General features: G+C 38.8%; 1 protein-coding gene across 2 annotated transcripts in view; it reads right to left on the reverse strand.

Moving 5' to 3' along the window:
• The window catches only part of CCSER1 (coiled-coil serine rich protein 1), a 649,058-nt gene that overhangs the window by 268,734 nt on the left and 361,827 nt on the right, over positions 1–18,497 (reverse strand). Inside the window, exon 8 of one of the 2 annotated variants that reach the window (XM_086464487.1) lies at positions 1,317–1,382. In XM_086464487.1, the coding sequence (XP_086320613.1) occupies positions 1,317–1,382 (66 nt within the window). Of the gene's footprint in view, positions 1–1,304; positions 1,383–18,497 lie in introns of both variants that reach the window. The other variant, XM_086464486.1, reaches the window with a different exon arrangement.

Raw genomic sequence — 18,497 nt, forward strand, 5'->3', positions numbered from 1 at the left:
AACCCTACAAATTGCTTATTCTCATTTTTAGGGGAATACTTTTATATAACATTTAAGATGTAATACAGCAGCTGTTAAGGATAACTACTCCCAGAAGAAAGGGATACAGCATTGCAACATACAAAAATGTTTTCAAGTATTTTTGAACATTATGGGATTTTCACCATTAATATGTACACCTCACAGTTTCAGTAAATTTGAACAAACATTATTTCCCAGACTCAGTAGAACATAAGAACTTACAAATAACATATAACTACATCTTTGTTCAAAGTATTTTACTCTTTAATAAATAAAGTTCATACTCCTGGCTTGAATCAGTTTAAAAGACAGTCCAAAAAACTACCAAAGTGCAGGTTGCTTCAGGAACTTTTCAGATTAAAATCTGAAATTTTTATGTTTCTATCTTCGGAAGTCTATCCAAAGACTCAGAAGACAAAACTTTAATGCCATACTGTTACAAAACACACTGAAAGGAAGGTTTCAAAACCTGCTGCAATTCCAGTGTTCTTTTTATACATTTGAAGCAACATGTTGATATACACCAATGCAGAACCACAGCCTTATTTTGCAGAACAGTCTTTGGTAAGAAGCATTGTTAGATTTTGCTCAAATCGCACAACAGAACCGTGCTAAATACTCCACATTGTGGCATTCTTAATCAAAGATCATTCAAGAAGGCTCATATAAAGAAGTGAATCTCTTACGCATATTCAACCAATGTTCCTCAGACAGAATACGTTCATTTAAAAAAAAAAAAACTGTGGAAAAAAAAAGTATTTCTATAGTTAAGGTATCTTCCTTGACTACGTTCTTGTATGAGGATACATACCATCAATTCATCTTCTAGCAGAAATTCTGTCAGATGCTCTTCAGGAAACAGAATTTTAACATCACTTGGCAAAACTGTATTTATTTCGTTATCTTCCAAAATTCAAATACTGTTTGGACAGCGTATGGCGATTATAAGCAAAATAAACTCACTAAATTGCCATTAAGTGTGCAAATGAATACTGAAAAAAAAAAATTACAAACCGGCAATACATATCCTCCACATCCACTTACGCTAATTCTCAGCTCTTTGTAAACCATAAAATAAATAGGGCATTGGTATGCTGGCAGGCAGTTGTAATTATCTTCTCATGCAGGTATTTTAGAATCATTTAGGAGCAAAGGATGGATGGCGTTCCAGTAAATTCTACTAGATCAATGCATGGACACAACAGCAGCAGAAGCAAACAGGCTGACAGAAGTCTGAAGACCCACAAAGATGATAAAAAATACTGTTCGATACGGCTACTTACATCATGGCCTACGAGTTCTGTCTGTGTGGATTTATCTGCTTGAGAAGAAAGAGCCTTCTGAAAGCACTGAGCCTTTTCCTGTAAAACAAAATAACATATCATAGGTGAGTCATCTTTTCCCTCACTGGGCTTTGCAGCTACAAATATCCAAGTAAGTTCAGAACTCATGCATGGACAGCTGTTCCAGAAATCGATTTATTATGGCACTATTCTCACTGGGAGGTTGATTTCCTTAACTGTTAACTCTCTTTTCTCAACTTCGCTTTCCCTTAAACAGACAGTGGACTTGGAAAGTCCAACTATGTGGTAGAGCTGGGCCCACAAGAAGGATGTCACTGAAGGGTGATGTAAAGTGACCTTCTTCCAGAGCAGATACAGGTACAAAGCACCCAGCAGCAGCAGTGACTCTTGCAGATACCAGCACCATTCTAACAGCAAAGAAACGTTTTATTTTTAAGAATCATTAAGGAACATGCAAACTCCACCACAGATTACAATGCTGAGATGACTTCCCCCTTGCCTGATGCAAACACTTTAGCAAAGCCTAAACATTTTTTGATATTGTACTGATTTCTGTGTTTCCTATCCTTGTCCCTCTGTACCTCAATCATTTTTGGAACTGTGGTGTGGAATCTCTGTGACAGGCCTGAGCACCTGTCCGGCTACTTTGACACAATTATGCTTCACCAAAAACAAGCATTTTGATAATTCATTTGAAACTCAACACTAAGTAGAAATGATGGTCCTCATCAAGCCCTTATATATACTATATTCTTTTTCAGAAGAAAGTATACAATGATACATCTGCAAATAACTGGGATAAGGCAGGAAAAGTCACACAGGAGGGGAAAGCTGCACGAACAGAGAACATAAAGTCCCTCACTGCACTGATTTATGTTTTCCTGTCAACTGATTCAGTTTTATTTTTCAGTCCTATCCATACAAAATACTTACCTTGACTCAAATTCCTCAAGACTTACAAAAGTACGTTTTAATGTTACTGACAGTAAACCGGAATTTGTGTAAGTTAAATTTCAAGTTAATTAAATCTCAAGTTGAATGAATCACAGTTTTTACTGAAATAAAGACATAGAAATGTTATTATTTTCAGCTATTGTTCGAGTTGCATTTTCCTTTTGTGGTGGGTTGACCCTGGCTGGATGCCAAGTGCTCAACAAAGCCACTCTACCACTCCCCTTCCTCAGCTGCACAGGGGAGAGAAAATATAACAAAAAGCTTGTAGGTTGAGATAAGGACTGAGATCACTCAGCCATTACTGTCATGGGCAAAATGGACTTGACTTGGGGAAAAAATTAATTTATTTTATTACCAATCAAATCAGAGTAAGATAATGAGAAATAAACCCAAATCTTAAAACACCTTTCCCCCCACCCCTCCCTTCTTCCCAGGCTTAACTATACTCCCAATTTTCTCTACCTCCTCCCTTCAAGCAGCACAGGGGGATGGGGAATGGGGTTGTGGTCAGTTCATCACATGTTGTCTCTGCCGCTCGTTCCTCCTCAGGGGGAGGACTCCTCACACTCTTCCCCTGTTCCAACATGGGGTCCCTCCCACAGGAAACAGTCCTCCATGATCTTCTCCAGCGTGAGTCTTTCCCACAGGTAACAGTTCTTCATTAACTGCTCCAGGGTGGGTCCCTCCCATGGGGTGCAGTCCTTCAGGAACAGACTGCTCCAGTGCGGGTCCCCCATGGGGTCACAAGTCCTGCCGGCAAACCTGCTCCAGGGTGGGCTCCTCTCTCCACAGGTCCACAGGTCCTGCCATAAGCCTGCTCCTGTGTGGGCTTCCCACAGGGTCACAGCCTCCTTTGGGCATCCACCTGATCCAGTGTGAGGTCCTCCATGGGCTGCAGGGGGACAGCCTGCCTCATCATGGTCTTCACCACAGGCCACAGGGGAATCGCTGCTCCAGTGCCTGGTGTACCTCCTCCCCCTCCTTCACTGCCTTTGGTGTCTGCAGAGTTGTTTCTCCCACATATTCTCACTCCTCTCTCCGGCTGCAATTCCTGTGGCGCGGCCACTTTTCCATCTTCTTAAATATGTTATCACAGAGTTGCTACCACCATCACTGATGGGCTCAGCCTTGGCCAGTGGTTGGTTTGTCTTGCAGCTGGCTGGCACAGGCTCTGTCAGACACAGGGGAGGCTTCCAGCAGCTTCTCACAGAAGCCACCCCTGTTGCCCCCCGGCTACACAAATCCTATATATCTTTATAAGTATCTCTTCTACATATTTTAAAAATCAAATGTTATTCATTTCAAGGCAAGATACACGTCACTATGTTAAGTAAATTTTCACCAAAAGCATGTAAGGAGTAGGAAGAAGACAACAGCTAATTGACCCTATCTTCAGTATTTCAGCTCTTCAAATAAGGGGGTGGAGGGGTGGAGGGGAGTGGACCAGACAGATCATTTCAATGGAATGAGGCAACTTGCATCCAAACTTGCTGATGTAATTACCAAGTTAAAACTGGATTCATAGCAAAGGTAATCTCATTTCCAACAGAAAGCTTCATCTTCTCAAGGCTTGAAATTGCTCGTCCACTGCCCACATCATTGTTACATTTGTTTAAAAAAAAAGGCATTTACATTCTTAATTAGACAATAATATTTTACGGTTCAGAAGCTCCGTGAATTTTCTGGTTACAAACCCAGGCATTCACAGAGACTGAACGTTCCAAACCAAAATGGACCAAAACCATTACTAAACTGTGTATCTGATCAAATTTAACATTTGCATACTTTCTCTGTGGATTCACAAACACATATTTTGAAGTAAGTGGGGAAAAAAGAACCCAAACAAAAAATCAAAACATTCATTAAGGCAACCAACTAATTGAGAAAGCTAAGAAGGCTGGAATAATCAAATCCATTTCTTTCTGTGAGCTGCTCATTTAACTGCATATATGCAGTGAGATCCACTTTCAAAACACGCAATTTCTGACTCCGTGTTATCATCTTTACCAGAAGCAGAAGTTAGAGGTCCATGTTGACAAGCAGTATCTTCTTTTTACTGTACAATAAAGAGTATATTCAATTGTGTTGATGCGAAACAACCTTCGTATTATGGACTAATTATTAGTAAGAATACAGTGTATTTTATCTTATTTCCAGTGGACCATCAAAAGTCTGCAAAGAGTATAAAATCATGGAGAAATATTTGCCATACAGAAGTGTAGACATTTTACAGTTTGCTACAAAACACCATCCTACTGGAAGGGGCTATTTACACTTAATAGTCATTCAACTTCATCTCAGTTTTGTTTCCCTAATTTGCGCTACTTTATTTCCAGAATTCTTGTTGCTAGAGTAAAATAGCTGTTCCAAAAGACACACCTTTGTTTATGAAATAATTTTAGTAATATTAAAGTTATTATATAGCAAAAAACACTATAAAATGTTCTTTCCAATATAAAAACACTTCTTAAAATGATAAGTTGATACTTTAACTATAATTTCATGCTGCATTGACTGTATTAATAGACAGACTTTATAATGAAATAACATGGCAAAATGCTGGGAAAAAAATTGTTACACTGTAATGTGCATTTTAGATCTATAAAATATAGCATACTACACAAAGCAAGGTAAATGCAAAACTTCAGTGTAACTGTTTCTGTAGAAGTGTAGCAGACTCCACACAAAAATACATATTAATCCTACTTTACACCAAAAAAAGTATAAACTGACACATTATTTATGTAACGGGTCTGCATGGCAAGGTTTTGGTAGCGGGGGGGTTACAGGGGTGGCTTCTGTACGAAGCTGCTAGAAGTTTCCCCTATGTCAGAAGCAGCCAGTGCCAGCCGGCTTTAAGACGGACCCGCCGCTGGCCAAGGCCGAGCCAATCAGCGACAGCGTTTTTCGCCTCTGTGATAACGTATTTAAGAGAGTGAAAAAGTTGTTGTGCAGCAGTAATTGCTGTGAGTGAGAGGAGTGAGAATATGTGAGAGAAACATCCTGCAGACACCAAGGTCAGTGCAGAAGGAGGGGGCGGAGATGCTCCAGGCGCCGGAGCAGCAATTCCCCTGCGGCCTGTGGTGAAGACCATGGTGAGGCAGGCTGTCCCCCTGCAGCCCATGGGCGGTGGAGCAGATGACTGCCTACACCCCGTGGAGGGCCCCCACGCTGGAGTAGGTGGCTACCTGAAGGAAGCTGTGACCCCGTGGGAAGCCTGCACCGGAGCAGGCTCCTGGCAGGACCTGTGGCCTGTGGAGAGAGAGAAGCCCACGCTGGAGCAGGTTTGCTGCCAGAGACCCCATGAGGGGGGCTCATGTTGGAGCAGTCGGTTCCTGAAGGACTGCACCCCATGGAGGAGACCCACACTGGAGCAGTTCATGAAGGACTGAACCCGTGGGAAGACTCACACTGGAGAAGTCATGGAGGACTTTCTCCTGTGAGGGGGACCCCACATTGGAGCAGGGGAAACGTGTGAGGAGTCCTCCCCCTGAGGAGGAAGGAGCGGCAGAAAACAACAGTGTGATGAACTGACCCCAACCCCCATTCCCTGTTTTCCCCCTGTGCCGCTGGGGGGGGAGGGGGGAGGAAAATCGGGATCAAAGTTACGCCCGGGAAAGGAAGGAGGGGTGGGGGGAAGGTGTTTTAAGATTTGGTTTTATTTCTCATTACTCCTCTCTGAGTTAATTGGTAATAAATCACATTTCCTTTCAGTTGAGTCTGTTTTGCCCGTGACGGTAAATGCTGAGTGATCTCCCTGTCCTTATCTCAACCCCACAAGCCTGTTGTTATTTTTTTCCTCTCCTCTCTCCTGTCCCGTTAAGGAGGGGGAGTGATAGAGCAGCTTTGGTGGGCACCTGGCATTTTGGCCAGGGTCAACCCACCACAATTTACTACATAATAAACTACTGTAAAAATGTGGCAACATTTGCTAGATTTTACAACACTCTATGCTTTTGGCCACAGATTTACTGTTCCTATCCATGAACAGCACAACATTTCAGTGAATGATCCGAGCTCCCAGCTCCAACCAAAAACGCTCTGCAGGGAGGTCAACATTCTCCAACAGATTACTTGCAGGAGATTTGCACCTTTGGCTCAAATACTTTCTTTTCAACATCATTTTAAAAGAACTGATGTCTGAGTATCAATTCATTTTGCTTTTGCAAATGTGTTATCTAATGTGCTGTTTGATATGTCTGCATCTGCACAATCACTTTGGTCTTTGGCATTGGAACAAACAACCCAGCAGTGCTGCCACAAATGAACAGCCTATGGCACTAATCGAGAGGCAGTCTGAAAAGGAAGGTAATCCTTTTTATTTACTTTTCATTAAGCTAACTAATACAAATGGGAAAGACTGACAAACTTCCAGATGCCCAGGTACTGGAAAAGGACTTTTGGAACTAAAAACCTGTCCCATTTTCTCAATTATATCAAATCAGCCAAATAAAAGATCTTTACAAGCCAAGTAGCACACTTTAATCCATAACAAAGAAATAAGTTACCTGGATGTGTATTCCTATAGCAGCCTTCAATTGCCATCACATCATCACTCTAGAGACAGTTACTATTATAAAGTAGTATTTTAAAGCAATTCAAGTATTGAAACTTTCTTGAGATCTTCCTGCCATTTTAAAACACCAAAGTTATCTTCTTTCAGAGGCTTCCTAGTGAAATTGAATAATTACTGACTTTTTCCGTATGTGACCCAGTCTTCATACCACTAACTGTATATGCTGCACCCTCTCACCTTCTCCCGAACCACCAAAAAGCTTCCAAAAGCTTTTTCATAAGTCTATGTTGAAATGTAAGGATATTGACAAAGTCAAAACACATGTGGGGTGCTTTTTAACAGCCCCATTTTTCTTTTGAGATATTTCATAGAATCACAGGTTAAGTTGTCCCATCCTTCTGCTTTCTGCCCTTTCACTTAACTCTCAGCCTTCAAATGTCTTCATACTCAAAAGACTCCACCTTTTTCTCCTATAGCCTGTACAGATTAGTGTACAACTTTATGAAGACAAATCTGTTTTATTTGAGTTTTCTCTAAGCATACATCAAAAATGACCCACAATTGACAGCACTGCAGTCAGATTTACAAGTTACATTTGATTGTTTCACTTGCTTCAGGCTTTTGCCCCACTGCAAATAACAACTTCTGTATTCCACAGAACTGAGGGAGAAAAGCTCTTCTTCAGAAGACTTACAAAAATGCAAAGTCTTTTAATTCTGATGTGCTTTGGGACCAAACTTAATCAACAGAAGCAGTTAGGCAGTGAGAGCAAAGGGATAACAAGTAGCACAAAAAACTGCTCTCCAGCATCTATTCTACCCAATTTAGACTACAGCAAGCTACAGAATTGACTATATGACTGCTATTTCCACAGAAATTGAGTTCCTATTGGTTTGAGTCTCAGTCTGGGAAGAAAACATAACATACACAGTGTAGGTCTAGTGATTGGCTGTGGTACAGCTTGAAAACACTTTGTGGAGCCCAGGAAAAAGTCCAGCTGTCTCTCAAGCCCAGGATAAGCAAGCAGCTACAAGATGGTTCAACACTCATCAGATAAAGTACTAAGAACTACAGTGCTAAAAAGCCACAACAAATTTTGTGACATTACTCTGGAGTCACAGTAGCAAATGGGTGCAATCATCCCCAAGGAGACTAGCCCATAATTCAGGAGAAAAACAAGGGAGAACTTGTTGGGAATGCACCCAAACATGCACAAATGAAGGTTTCATTGAGGGTTATAGTTCTGTCAAATCAAAGACCAAAACAACATGGAATTTCAGTTAACATTTCGTAGTTTTCGCATAGGACTCATACAAACCAAAACAGCCTTTCAGTTATTACATTATAAATTTTTTGTAAAACACAATGGTAAAGTCCTAGTGTATGGTAAGTATGGTATCTGGGATGAAAGACGATATCCCTTCTGCTCTGATTTCTATCAAAACATAGTATCCAGGTGTGAATCAAGAAAGGCTAAGACAAGCCTGTCTCCAAGCAGTTTGCAATACTTTAATAATTAGTTACTGCCAAGTCTGAATACATTTAATGAAAAAAACCCAACTTCTAAAAGTTTAAACACTTCATAATAGCTCTTTGAAGATGAAGATGATTTCAAATCTTAGTAGAATTATAAGCCCCACTATAGTCACACCAGCTAACTTGACTCACAGTAATGCAAAGGTTTACTAGATCCTAGCCAGAGAGAGTTATTGTGATTATTTTCTAAGGTTTTGAAATTCTTATAATCCCAAGTATTTTCTTAAACTTTCCATCCCTAAGCTCTACAAGAGAAAAAACTCTTCTGTTTTACTGAGTGCTGTATCACTTTATCAATAAAAAGAAGACTCCAAGGTTTGAGAGCACAGGCTAACAAATCAGAAACAGAAAACACACCAAAAAAGTGAATTTCCTAGTCCACTGAGCTGATGAATGCCAGAGACAGGAAAAGAGCCTTAAAAACTGTACCTTCTGACTCCCATTTATTTGACTGGATCATGCTGAATCCTAAACATTACGATTACCACTTGTGTATGTATTCCAGAAGTAAATATTTACAGGGACATGAGACCACCACAGAATATCAGGATAAGGATTTTGCAAACATGCCTGAGCTTTTAGCTTTATTTTTCAAAAGCATCTTTGGAAGAAGCTTTAAGATGCAGCATTAAACAGCGGTAGATATCTCTTAATGCCATATTAAAAAAGTAACATTGCATTTTTTGCATCAGGGGATTTTTTGTTAAAAAACAAATGTATTTTAATTAATTATTTCCTGTTTTATCCATTGTATCAACAGAAAGTAAAAGAATCCATTTCCACGTGGTATTACAATTTATAATTTATATTTTAAAGTGCTACCTGGTTATTGTTTGTTACTATCATTCACTCATTCAGTAAAACTGTATAGCAAGTAGTCAGTTCTTTACTGATTATGTTTCCCATAATAAATCAATGCTACTTTAAGACATAAATTTATGTACACACATCACTGAAAGTATAGCAAAACTTTTTCTATTCATCTCACCTCTAAAATAAAAAATTACAAACCACACATTCATATATGGCCCAGATGTGGTCATGCATGCCTTGAATAATGCAACACAATAAAAAAAAGTATATGGTCACATTCTATGAATAATATGGCCATAACAAATGATGCCAATCTTAACATTCACCCTCTCACCAACAACAACAACAAAACCCCAAACCTGAGAAAGCTGTTGAAAGGAAAGAAGAAACAAGCAGAAGTGAGTCATAAAAACCTTCAAAAGGCTGACACATCAAGCATAGTCATTCATGCAGACATTATCTCTACAAGTACAGTCTCCAACTTTTAATAAGCATTCTTGTTAGTCTTAATTTGTGTTATGGTTGCATCCAGATGTCCAAGAAGATATCCTAAGTCTTACAGCAGCTCACCTAATAAAGAATTAGCTCTCTCAACCTGTACGTCCCCAGATTATCATTGCTACACTACTGCTAGGACCACCTAGACAAATACAATCCTGTCCCAAAATATAAGACACCCAACAGACAAGCCTAGGAGACAGTATTATCCCAATTTGATAATTCAGAAATGGTGATACAGGACTCTAAGCCTTACAGCAGCAAAATGCAAAAAGCCATTACCGTTATTGACTTGATTTTCCTACAAATATTTGAAGAAAAATAGTCAAGAGGTGATTTATTTTTCAAGGTCAAACATGAAGCCACCTGCAGAGTAGTGCATAGATCCACAGGCCAAATCTTATGTCCTATGCACAAAAGCAGTCTTCCTCATGAACCCATGAATTTCTGGGCTCAGTTATCTTTTCAGAGTCCACAACAGTGAACAGTACCCAGTACAACTACATGCAAGACTACTGCAAAGCAGGACTATGTGTTCGGGTTCAAAGATCCAACCTGCGCACCCTCAATTCACAGTATTTCAGCATTTTTTTTTAAATGGACAGTGAAATTTTTTCAATTACAGCTCTTATCTATTTAACTGAAAAGTATTAAATAGCCCCACTGAAGTTGTGAAACTGGTTACTGTTCTTTTACACAGCAATTGTTAACCCACCAGCTGTAAAATACTTGATCATCAAGAATAACCTGGTTTTACCTCATTTAAGTTGTGCTTAATGTAGAGACCTGTAAAGTCTCTAACTAAACTGCTTATAAGCCAAGCAAACCAGTGTTCCAGTTTTTCAGAAACAACTGCAAGTTAGAAAATTACTATCCTAAACCTTAAAGAAGGATATAAACATATTTATTTCAAGTATTTGTCTTGTGGGAGCAGCACACTGCCTTTCTCATAGCGTAGCAAGAATTAACTCTTCTAAGAACCTAGATTAGGATAAAATAGGTTAGATAGATGATTCCTGCACTTCTATTTTCATATATTTCATATATTACTGCACTTCTATATATACTGCCACATCACCTCTAGTTAGTATGCTCATGATTCAGCTGGCAGAGTTGTGCTGACACACAAACACAAAACTAACATGAAAATAAACACAACCTATCAAGTGTGATAAATAAAGCACACAGTTTATATTAACCTTAGGGGTTTTTTTGGGGGGTTGTTTGTTTGTTTGTTTTTTCCCTTTTTAGAGCAACCACATTTATTACTTTTATGGTGTACACGATTTTAAATGCTGCCAGGTTCTGCATGGGTAGACGAACAGAATTTCAGTCTGTTCCAAAACATCTGTTTTAGAAAGGTTTTTCTTTTTTTTCCATAACTTCTTCCATGTTTTTTTGGTGACTATCAGTATTCATTGAAGTAAAAACTCTCTGGTTAAACAAATACAATACAAAATAACAGCATTATAAAAATCCTGTAGCAATAGTAACTACAGATGATTCTGCAACACATTTAGTATAATGTTTTACTTAGGGAAGTTATTTTACCAATTTTCAAAAGTATCAAAGGCACTCATTAACTTTTCATTATGTTTTCCTTCCCAACCATATGAAATGTTAACATTACGCACTTTGTCCTTTAGGCCTCTAAGCAGAGATATTTAAGTGCATTGCCTGTCAAACATTTCTGTTGGTTTGCAGTTTCCTTCCCTCTGTGCATGCAGGGACATTCGTAGGATGTGATTAATGTCAGTGCCACCCACTTTGCACATAGATTTAATAGCATGTGCATTATGCAGAGTGCAGGAATCGTTAACTCAGCACATTCCAAATTGCAACTGATGTTTATTGAAGGCTTCTGGCATTAATTAAACCTCACACAGCTAAGTGTTTACAATAATTTTACAGATTGCTGTCCTGAGGAATGAGATTCACAACTGTGGCATCAGAAGCATATAATACAAACACAACAAATTGTCATTTTCAAGTTGGCCTAGCAACAACTGCACGGGGCAGATTTTGATCATTTGTTGGTCAAATGAACAAGAAAAAAAAATCATATAAATCAAATAATTGCTGTCACCATGGAAATCAACAAAAACATGTACCAATCTTTGTAATAAATAAGGCCATAGTTTTATTCACTGATCCCAACAATGTATGATCCCTGTATCATTGTAAATTTACCTAGCAGTACTGAAAACAACCCAGGACTTTTTCCTAGGCAATTATTTGCTTAAGCAAGGACCAAAAGGCACTTCTATCCTTTGTGAACCTCCTCTCAGGGGAAGCCACAGCATGGGTTTTGTCAGTAATTGACACCGGAAAGCTATTAAAGTAGATACCATTTTACTGTGAATTTAGGTTCATCACTCATGCCCTCCACTCTTACCCACTCACCTCAACTGAGATAATGATAATTAAATACAAAGTACATCACATTTAATTCAATAAGACAGAACCAACATCCTCGAATATGCATTTATCAGGATACTCCAAATACTTCTGCACATTTAAGCAAGGCTCACGAGTAATGTTCAGCAGCTTTGTGCTGCTTTGTCAAAGCAGAATAGTTTTGACCAGACAACAAAATTTGCTTTCACTTTTACAATTGCAAAGCAATCCAAACCAGCCTTCTTATTTTTTAGAATACTTGACTGCCTACAATAGAGTAACGTTCCAGCACAAGGTGGGAGAGAAACATAGCAATCTTCTCTTCTTTCAAACATTTCTTTATTTAGTTCAGAAACTTTCCCAGCGATGGGAGTTGGACTTCACATAAGCTGTGTGACTGATATAAATTCTATAGCAAATCATTGGGATGCTGGAACTTAGTCGATATTTTATTTAATTGATGAAAGTAATGAAATACATAGCAAAATATTTTCATCACCATACAAAAGTGGTACTTTTTGAAGCACCTCCAAAAGACGTGCACTAACAGTTCTTATACTGTACACAGAAAGTAACCATTACATTCTAGTTTTCAGCATGATGCATATGGACAAAGAAGCTATAGAACAAAGAATCTGAAATAACTTTTTTCTTACTATTTCTAGACACATTACAGGATCTTCAGGAAAGCACATTGAAAAAAGATCTCTCCTTTTTTCTCCCTTTTAAAAATACAATTTCTCACCACTTAAGGAAATGGTGACTAGACCTCTATTTCCCACTGACATATATCATAAGCAAAACACGTTGCTATGGTCCCCAGATTACTGCTATAATGGAACCAAAAAGATGACTTACGATCATAACCATACGCAGCTGTCACAAAAAACTGTTTGAAGAGGGGAAATAACAATTCAAATTATGATATATTCATAAAAGCATAAGAATCAGGTTTTACAGTCTAAAAAGACACCCTGATACTATCTTATAGAGTTTTTCAGACAAAAGAGGAATAAATTCTAATTTTGCCTCAGAAAATATGAGATGAAAGTGAACATATGGCACTTGAGAAACATGAATAGTCAGTTTATACCATAACATAAATTCAATCTACCAAATAAACTCTCTTTCTTGGCTCATAATCAGCCTGTTGGTACACTATTGTTGATAAAATTGTTTTGCTAAAATTTTTACAAGTGTTCTTTAGTGCTGCCCCAGTTCTGTCTCACCTTATAATGTGTGCCTGCTATCAAAGAATTATTTGTTTGTAAATGCTGCTCTTAGATAAGCCAGCATTGCCTAGGAAGATCCCTCATTTCTCAACACATGCTACACGCTAGAGTATCTTGTAAAGATGCAGAAGAAGAGAGCTGAATCCCGTCTGTTGGTCACAGACCAGGGACTCCCTCTGATCTGTAAGTGTAAACCAATAAGGACTGCTTTAAACAAAAGCACTTTTGAACTAGGCATGTTAAAAGATGCAATGAATGGCTGAAGTAGAAGATGGAGGTATAAAACTACAAACACCATAAAATTGGGTTGGACAAGTGAGCAGCGGAGATCCTTTGGAGGTTAACAAATTAAGAGGTAACTAGCAGTTCAGGAGCTCTTCTGAGCTGCAAAGCAATGGACTGGGAGATCACTGAGGAAAATACCACATGCTTACAGCTTTTCTGTAAGAGACTGCTTGTGGCCACCACTGGAGACAGATGGCTGAAGGGCTGGATAAACCCTTGCACGGAACCCATACAGTTTTTCTTATTTCGTATTCTAAAGCCTAAACCAAACCCACTCTGTTTTGAAATACTGCAATACCAGCCTCCCAAGCACCTGGCTCATACCATTTCAACAGACAAAAAAACTGGTTGTCTCTACTTTTCACCCAGATATTCCTTGTTGCTTAATAAGGCAAAAATACTTTGTGTAGATTTTTTTCTCCTTCTTCACTTAAGCTTGTAGTACTAGGAGCTAAGAAAAAAATAAAAATGAACAAAAACTACAAAATGGCACACCCTGCAGAGAACTTTCTAACTAACTAATATAAGCTCAAATAAAATAGTAATCTCTGTGATTACATTTCAGTAATGTTTGCCATGTGATCTAACAACAGTATGAGTTCTCAAACTGGACGTTATAAAAATAGTCTACATAGAGTTCTCAACTTTGAAAAAAGGTCTTGTCTACATTAATTTTATATGCAAATCCAAACCTGACTATACTTCGGAGATGCAGAATCCAGAGTTTAAATCAGGAATACTTAAAAGACATAAGTAAAAAAATTAAAAAGACTACCACAAACAAAGACCAATGTGGCAGATAAGGGTGTATTTTATATGATTAGGTGGTGGGATGTGGATGGGAGGGGAACAGCCTACACTTCAGTAATCAAAATTAATGGGCAACATACAGTGAAAGGTACTAAGTCAATGTAACAATCCCAGGGTGATTTTACCAATGTACAAAGATGTAATGTTAAAAAAGGTCTTTGCCAAAACTAATGCTAGTAATATCATCATAAAGTAGCTCACTATGTGGTTTGATCTTGAGTTATAAATATTTAGCAACCACGATACATTATCCAGGGACTAAGTACTGGTTAGCATTTTTAGACTACAACAACAAACATCTGTTTAATCTAAAAAAAACCCAAACAAAGTATTTTAACCTAAAACTCTTTGCACTCAATTGGGAGCTGTATGGCAGCTCTCAATCAATTGTCAAAATTTCAAACTGAACCAAAGTTATAAATCATGTTAAAGAAATGGGTGTTCATTAACACAAGAGCAAAAAGAGACTCTACAAGATCCTCTAAAGGTGCATCCAAAAGCTAGTACCAAAAGCAATTTAGAATTTACTTGTGAGACCTTGGGGTAGGTTAATGACCTGTGCCTCTACACCATATTACTGCTACTTGGTTCAGATTTCTGGTTTGTCCAGGAACTTCCTGCAGTGTCCACTGTAACAAGATATCTGTGGATTTAGGAATCACCACAACACAAATAGCACCTACAATCATTAAGTGTAAGCTGTGCAAAAAGCTCAGCCCATTTTTATTTATTGATGATTTAACAAAATCATATAAGGAAAAAATCTGATTTTGCTCCGATCATTAAATGGGTTTTGCAGAACTTAAATCTGACAATAGCTTGTTTCCCCCCCCCCCCCCCCCCCATCAGCATATGAATCCATTTGTTTCCCAATTTCCTACGTATTTTCTTGAAACTCACTGGCACAACAGACCAACAACTCAGAACATTGCTGAACTCTCCAAGTCAGGTGTATAGGGACAAACTGTTTTAGATTGTTGCATATTTGATAATCACAGAAAGTTTACTAGTTTTCACGTCTTGAGCATTTACGGCACATTATTCCATTCATAGCAACAAAAAGCCTCATTCCTCTGAATTCAATGATACATTTACATTAAGTTGTCACACATCTATTTCCAAATTGCATAAAACTTGAAATACAAAGGCAAAAAATAAAAGAGAACTACTTAACAATATAATTTCAAAGTATAGATATTATCAGAAATGGTAGATGTATCTAGTTTTTTAGGGGAAAATAGCTGAATTTTTCATGAGTTCCACAGAATTTCTCAAGTAGGTCATCTTAAACTTTCAGGTTACCCTAGCTAAATGTTCAAGAAATACTGCAGACAAAATTGACTTGTTATTCACAAGCACCATCCTATGCCAAAAGAGTGGCAAGCTTCTTGAAAAGTGATGCAGTGTTCAAAATTTTTGGGAAGAGATACTCAGTTTAGTCTGTATACACTGACTTTTCTAGCATCACTTACAGAGACAGCATTTGCTTTCCTTTCAGAATTTGCACACAAGTGAAGACAGACAGCGGCTATTTTTTTGAAGTGCCAAAACTCGATCTAACCTGTGAAAGACTTAATTGTTTTTGGCAGCCTAAGTCTTCAATTCTACCACAGGGACAATAGTAGACATTACAAACAGATGAATTTTCCTCATTTTTTTCTTCTGAGTGCATTTCATCTCTATCCTAGCCTTAGCTTATTCTCCTGAGGCACTACAGAGGTCTTCCATGGCATCTGATCCTACATATTCAGCTCAGCTGCATTCATCTGCAAAGTTTTACCTGCTGCTCAGACGACAATGTTCCACTAGTTCTCTCTTTTATTTACTGGTCTGATGGTGGCCACTACACAGACTCTTAACGAGAAGGAAACTGCACCATGCACTTACAGACACACACAGAGCAAAGGAAACAGGCAACACGAAGAGATCATTGGTTTGTCAGTGGATATGAAAACTGGGGTTATAAGAAGACTACATCCAGAAGACCATCATTAGCCCAAAGCTGGTCTCCCAGAGGCTCATGTGGTATCACTGAAGCTTTGTTTGCTTACGCTGGTGTAGTATGTGTAATCCTTACCTGGTTAAAGATAATGACCCAACAGTGCAGTCTATTCCACTGATATGAAACAGGAGTTTTCACAGGAAAAAAAACAAAAACAAAAACAAAAAAAAAAAAAAAAACAAAAAACCAAAGCCAAACAAAACAACAAAAAAACCCACACAGAAAAACCCCACAAACAAACAAAATTGCACATGCAACTTCTTCATGATCAGGATAGTTAAGAATAGGACACAAATGCTATAAAGCTAAACTTCTGACACAAAATTCTCCATTCAATTCAGCTTAGTTCATCTCTCGTCTCTTTTCATCTGCACTAGATTTGAGATGACCACCTCTTACATTCCTTTCTTTCCACTCATGTTTTCTCCTAGTAGACCTATTCCAGCCATACTTGTACCTTTTTCTAGTCCTTTCTTTCCCACTACAGAATGACTAACAACCTTTTTTCTTCCTCTGCTAGCAAGAGGTTTTGCTCTTCCCTTTAGAGTTCAGTTTCCGATACGTGCGACCCTTAAACCCAAGGTCTCTCCTCATTACAACAACTTCAGTTTCAGGGGCAGTCGCAACAATTGGCCGCTAAAGTTCCAGGGCTGGCACCCTTTTCAGATTTCTTACTGAAGAAGTAAAGGTGTTATGAGGAGGACAAAATGGAACTCAATTCACTGCAAAAGTTATCTTTGAACTGATACTTTTACAGGCTTAGAACATCCTGACACATGAAAATACAAACACATAGCATCTTTGTTACCCTCTTTACTTTTTTTTTTTGCACAGCACGGGGAGTGCCCGTTTTTCTCCATCACAGAATAATTTATAAACTGCATACATTTGCTCTATATTATATCCGAAATGTGCATCCAGACTTTTAAGTCAAGCTCAGCAATCCTCTAGAGGGTGGGGTGATGTCCCTTACTTTCTGCTTCATCTTCCAACCACTACCTCACATATGATGTTTCTGTTTCTCCATCTGTCTGAACTCCAGGCAGCTACACTGCAACAAACAATGAATCCGCGGCTAGGTCTGTTTCTGTAGCCACAAAATCATCTAGAAAACAAGACTTCCCAGTCACACTAACAGCAGATATAGCCTCCACCACACTGCATGGTACCGGTCTTCACCCTTTCTTACACCTTCCCCACCTCCAGAACTCCTCTGCGTTCAGCAAAGCAGCCCACACAGCTCAGACTTTATAGAGAAGCTGAGCAGACTGGGATGTTAGACAGGTAAATGTGGAGGACTTACTCAATGCCACTTGCCAATACACACACCTACATTGCCAAGTTTTCAGAAGAGAAAATAAGAAGACCCTTTTCATTAACTTGCTGTCCCCACAGCTAGCACAGCTAACATAGTGGGCTGTCATCAGAGACAGGTAAGAAAGCTTTTTGTGAAATGGAGTCCTCTACAGGCCATGTCCTAGGAGCTAGCTGGTATTGATTCCTAGAAACTTAAATTATCATGGCAAGAAAAAATACAGCTCTGTGCTTGCATGCCCTCCTTACATGGTGCAGAGTGGAGGGGACAGAAAAAGACTAAATTTGTTATAAACTTTTGCTAAATACATATATATGCGCTTTTACATAGGTGAAAGAGATCATCCCTTTGATGGCGGGTGACAAGTGGTGCCTTCCACTGATGGAAACCATGCACCATTATACCTTCCTGTTCTTTCTTATAATCCAATTTAAAAACACTCCTGAAGTTTCAGTTGAAATCCCTTTTACAGGCAAAGACAGCATTAGACAATCCAGTTGGATATGTATTGTAAGATGACCTCAGCTATCAACAGTTTTGCAACATTCTCACATGATGCCACATTTGTTGTCACTAATTACTCAGTGTATTGGGTCTGGCTGAGATGGAGTTAATTGTCCCCATAGCAGCCCTCATAGCGCTGTGCTTCGTATTAGGAGCTAGAAGGGTGTTGGTAACACACCTGTGTTTTGGCTACTGCTGAGCAGTGCTTGCACAGCATGAAGGCTGTCTTTCCAACATTTCCCACTCAACAGTAGGCTAAGGGTGGGCTAGGTCTTGGGAGGGGACACGGGCAGGACATCTAACCCAAACT

Source organism: Leptosomus discolor, chromosome 4 (assembly GCF_034619465.1).
Source record: "Leptosomus discolor isolate bLepDis1 chromosome 4, bLepDis1.hap2, whole genome shotgun sequence".
NCBI classification, from domain to species: Eukaryota; Metazoa; Chordata; class Aves; order Leptosomiformes; family Leptosomidae; genus Leptosomus; species Leptosomus discolor.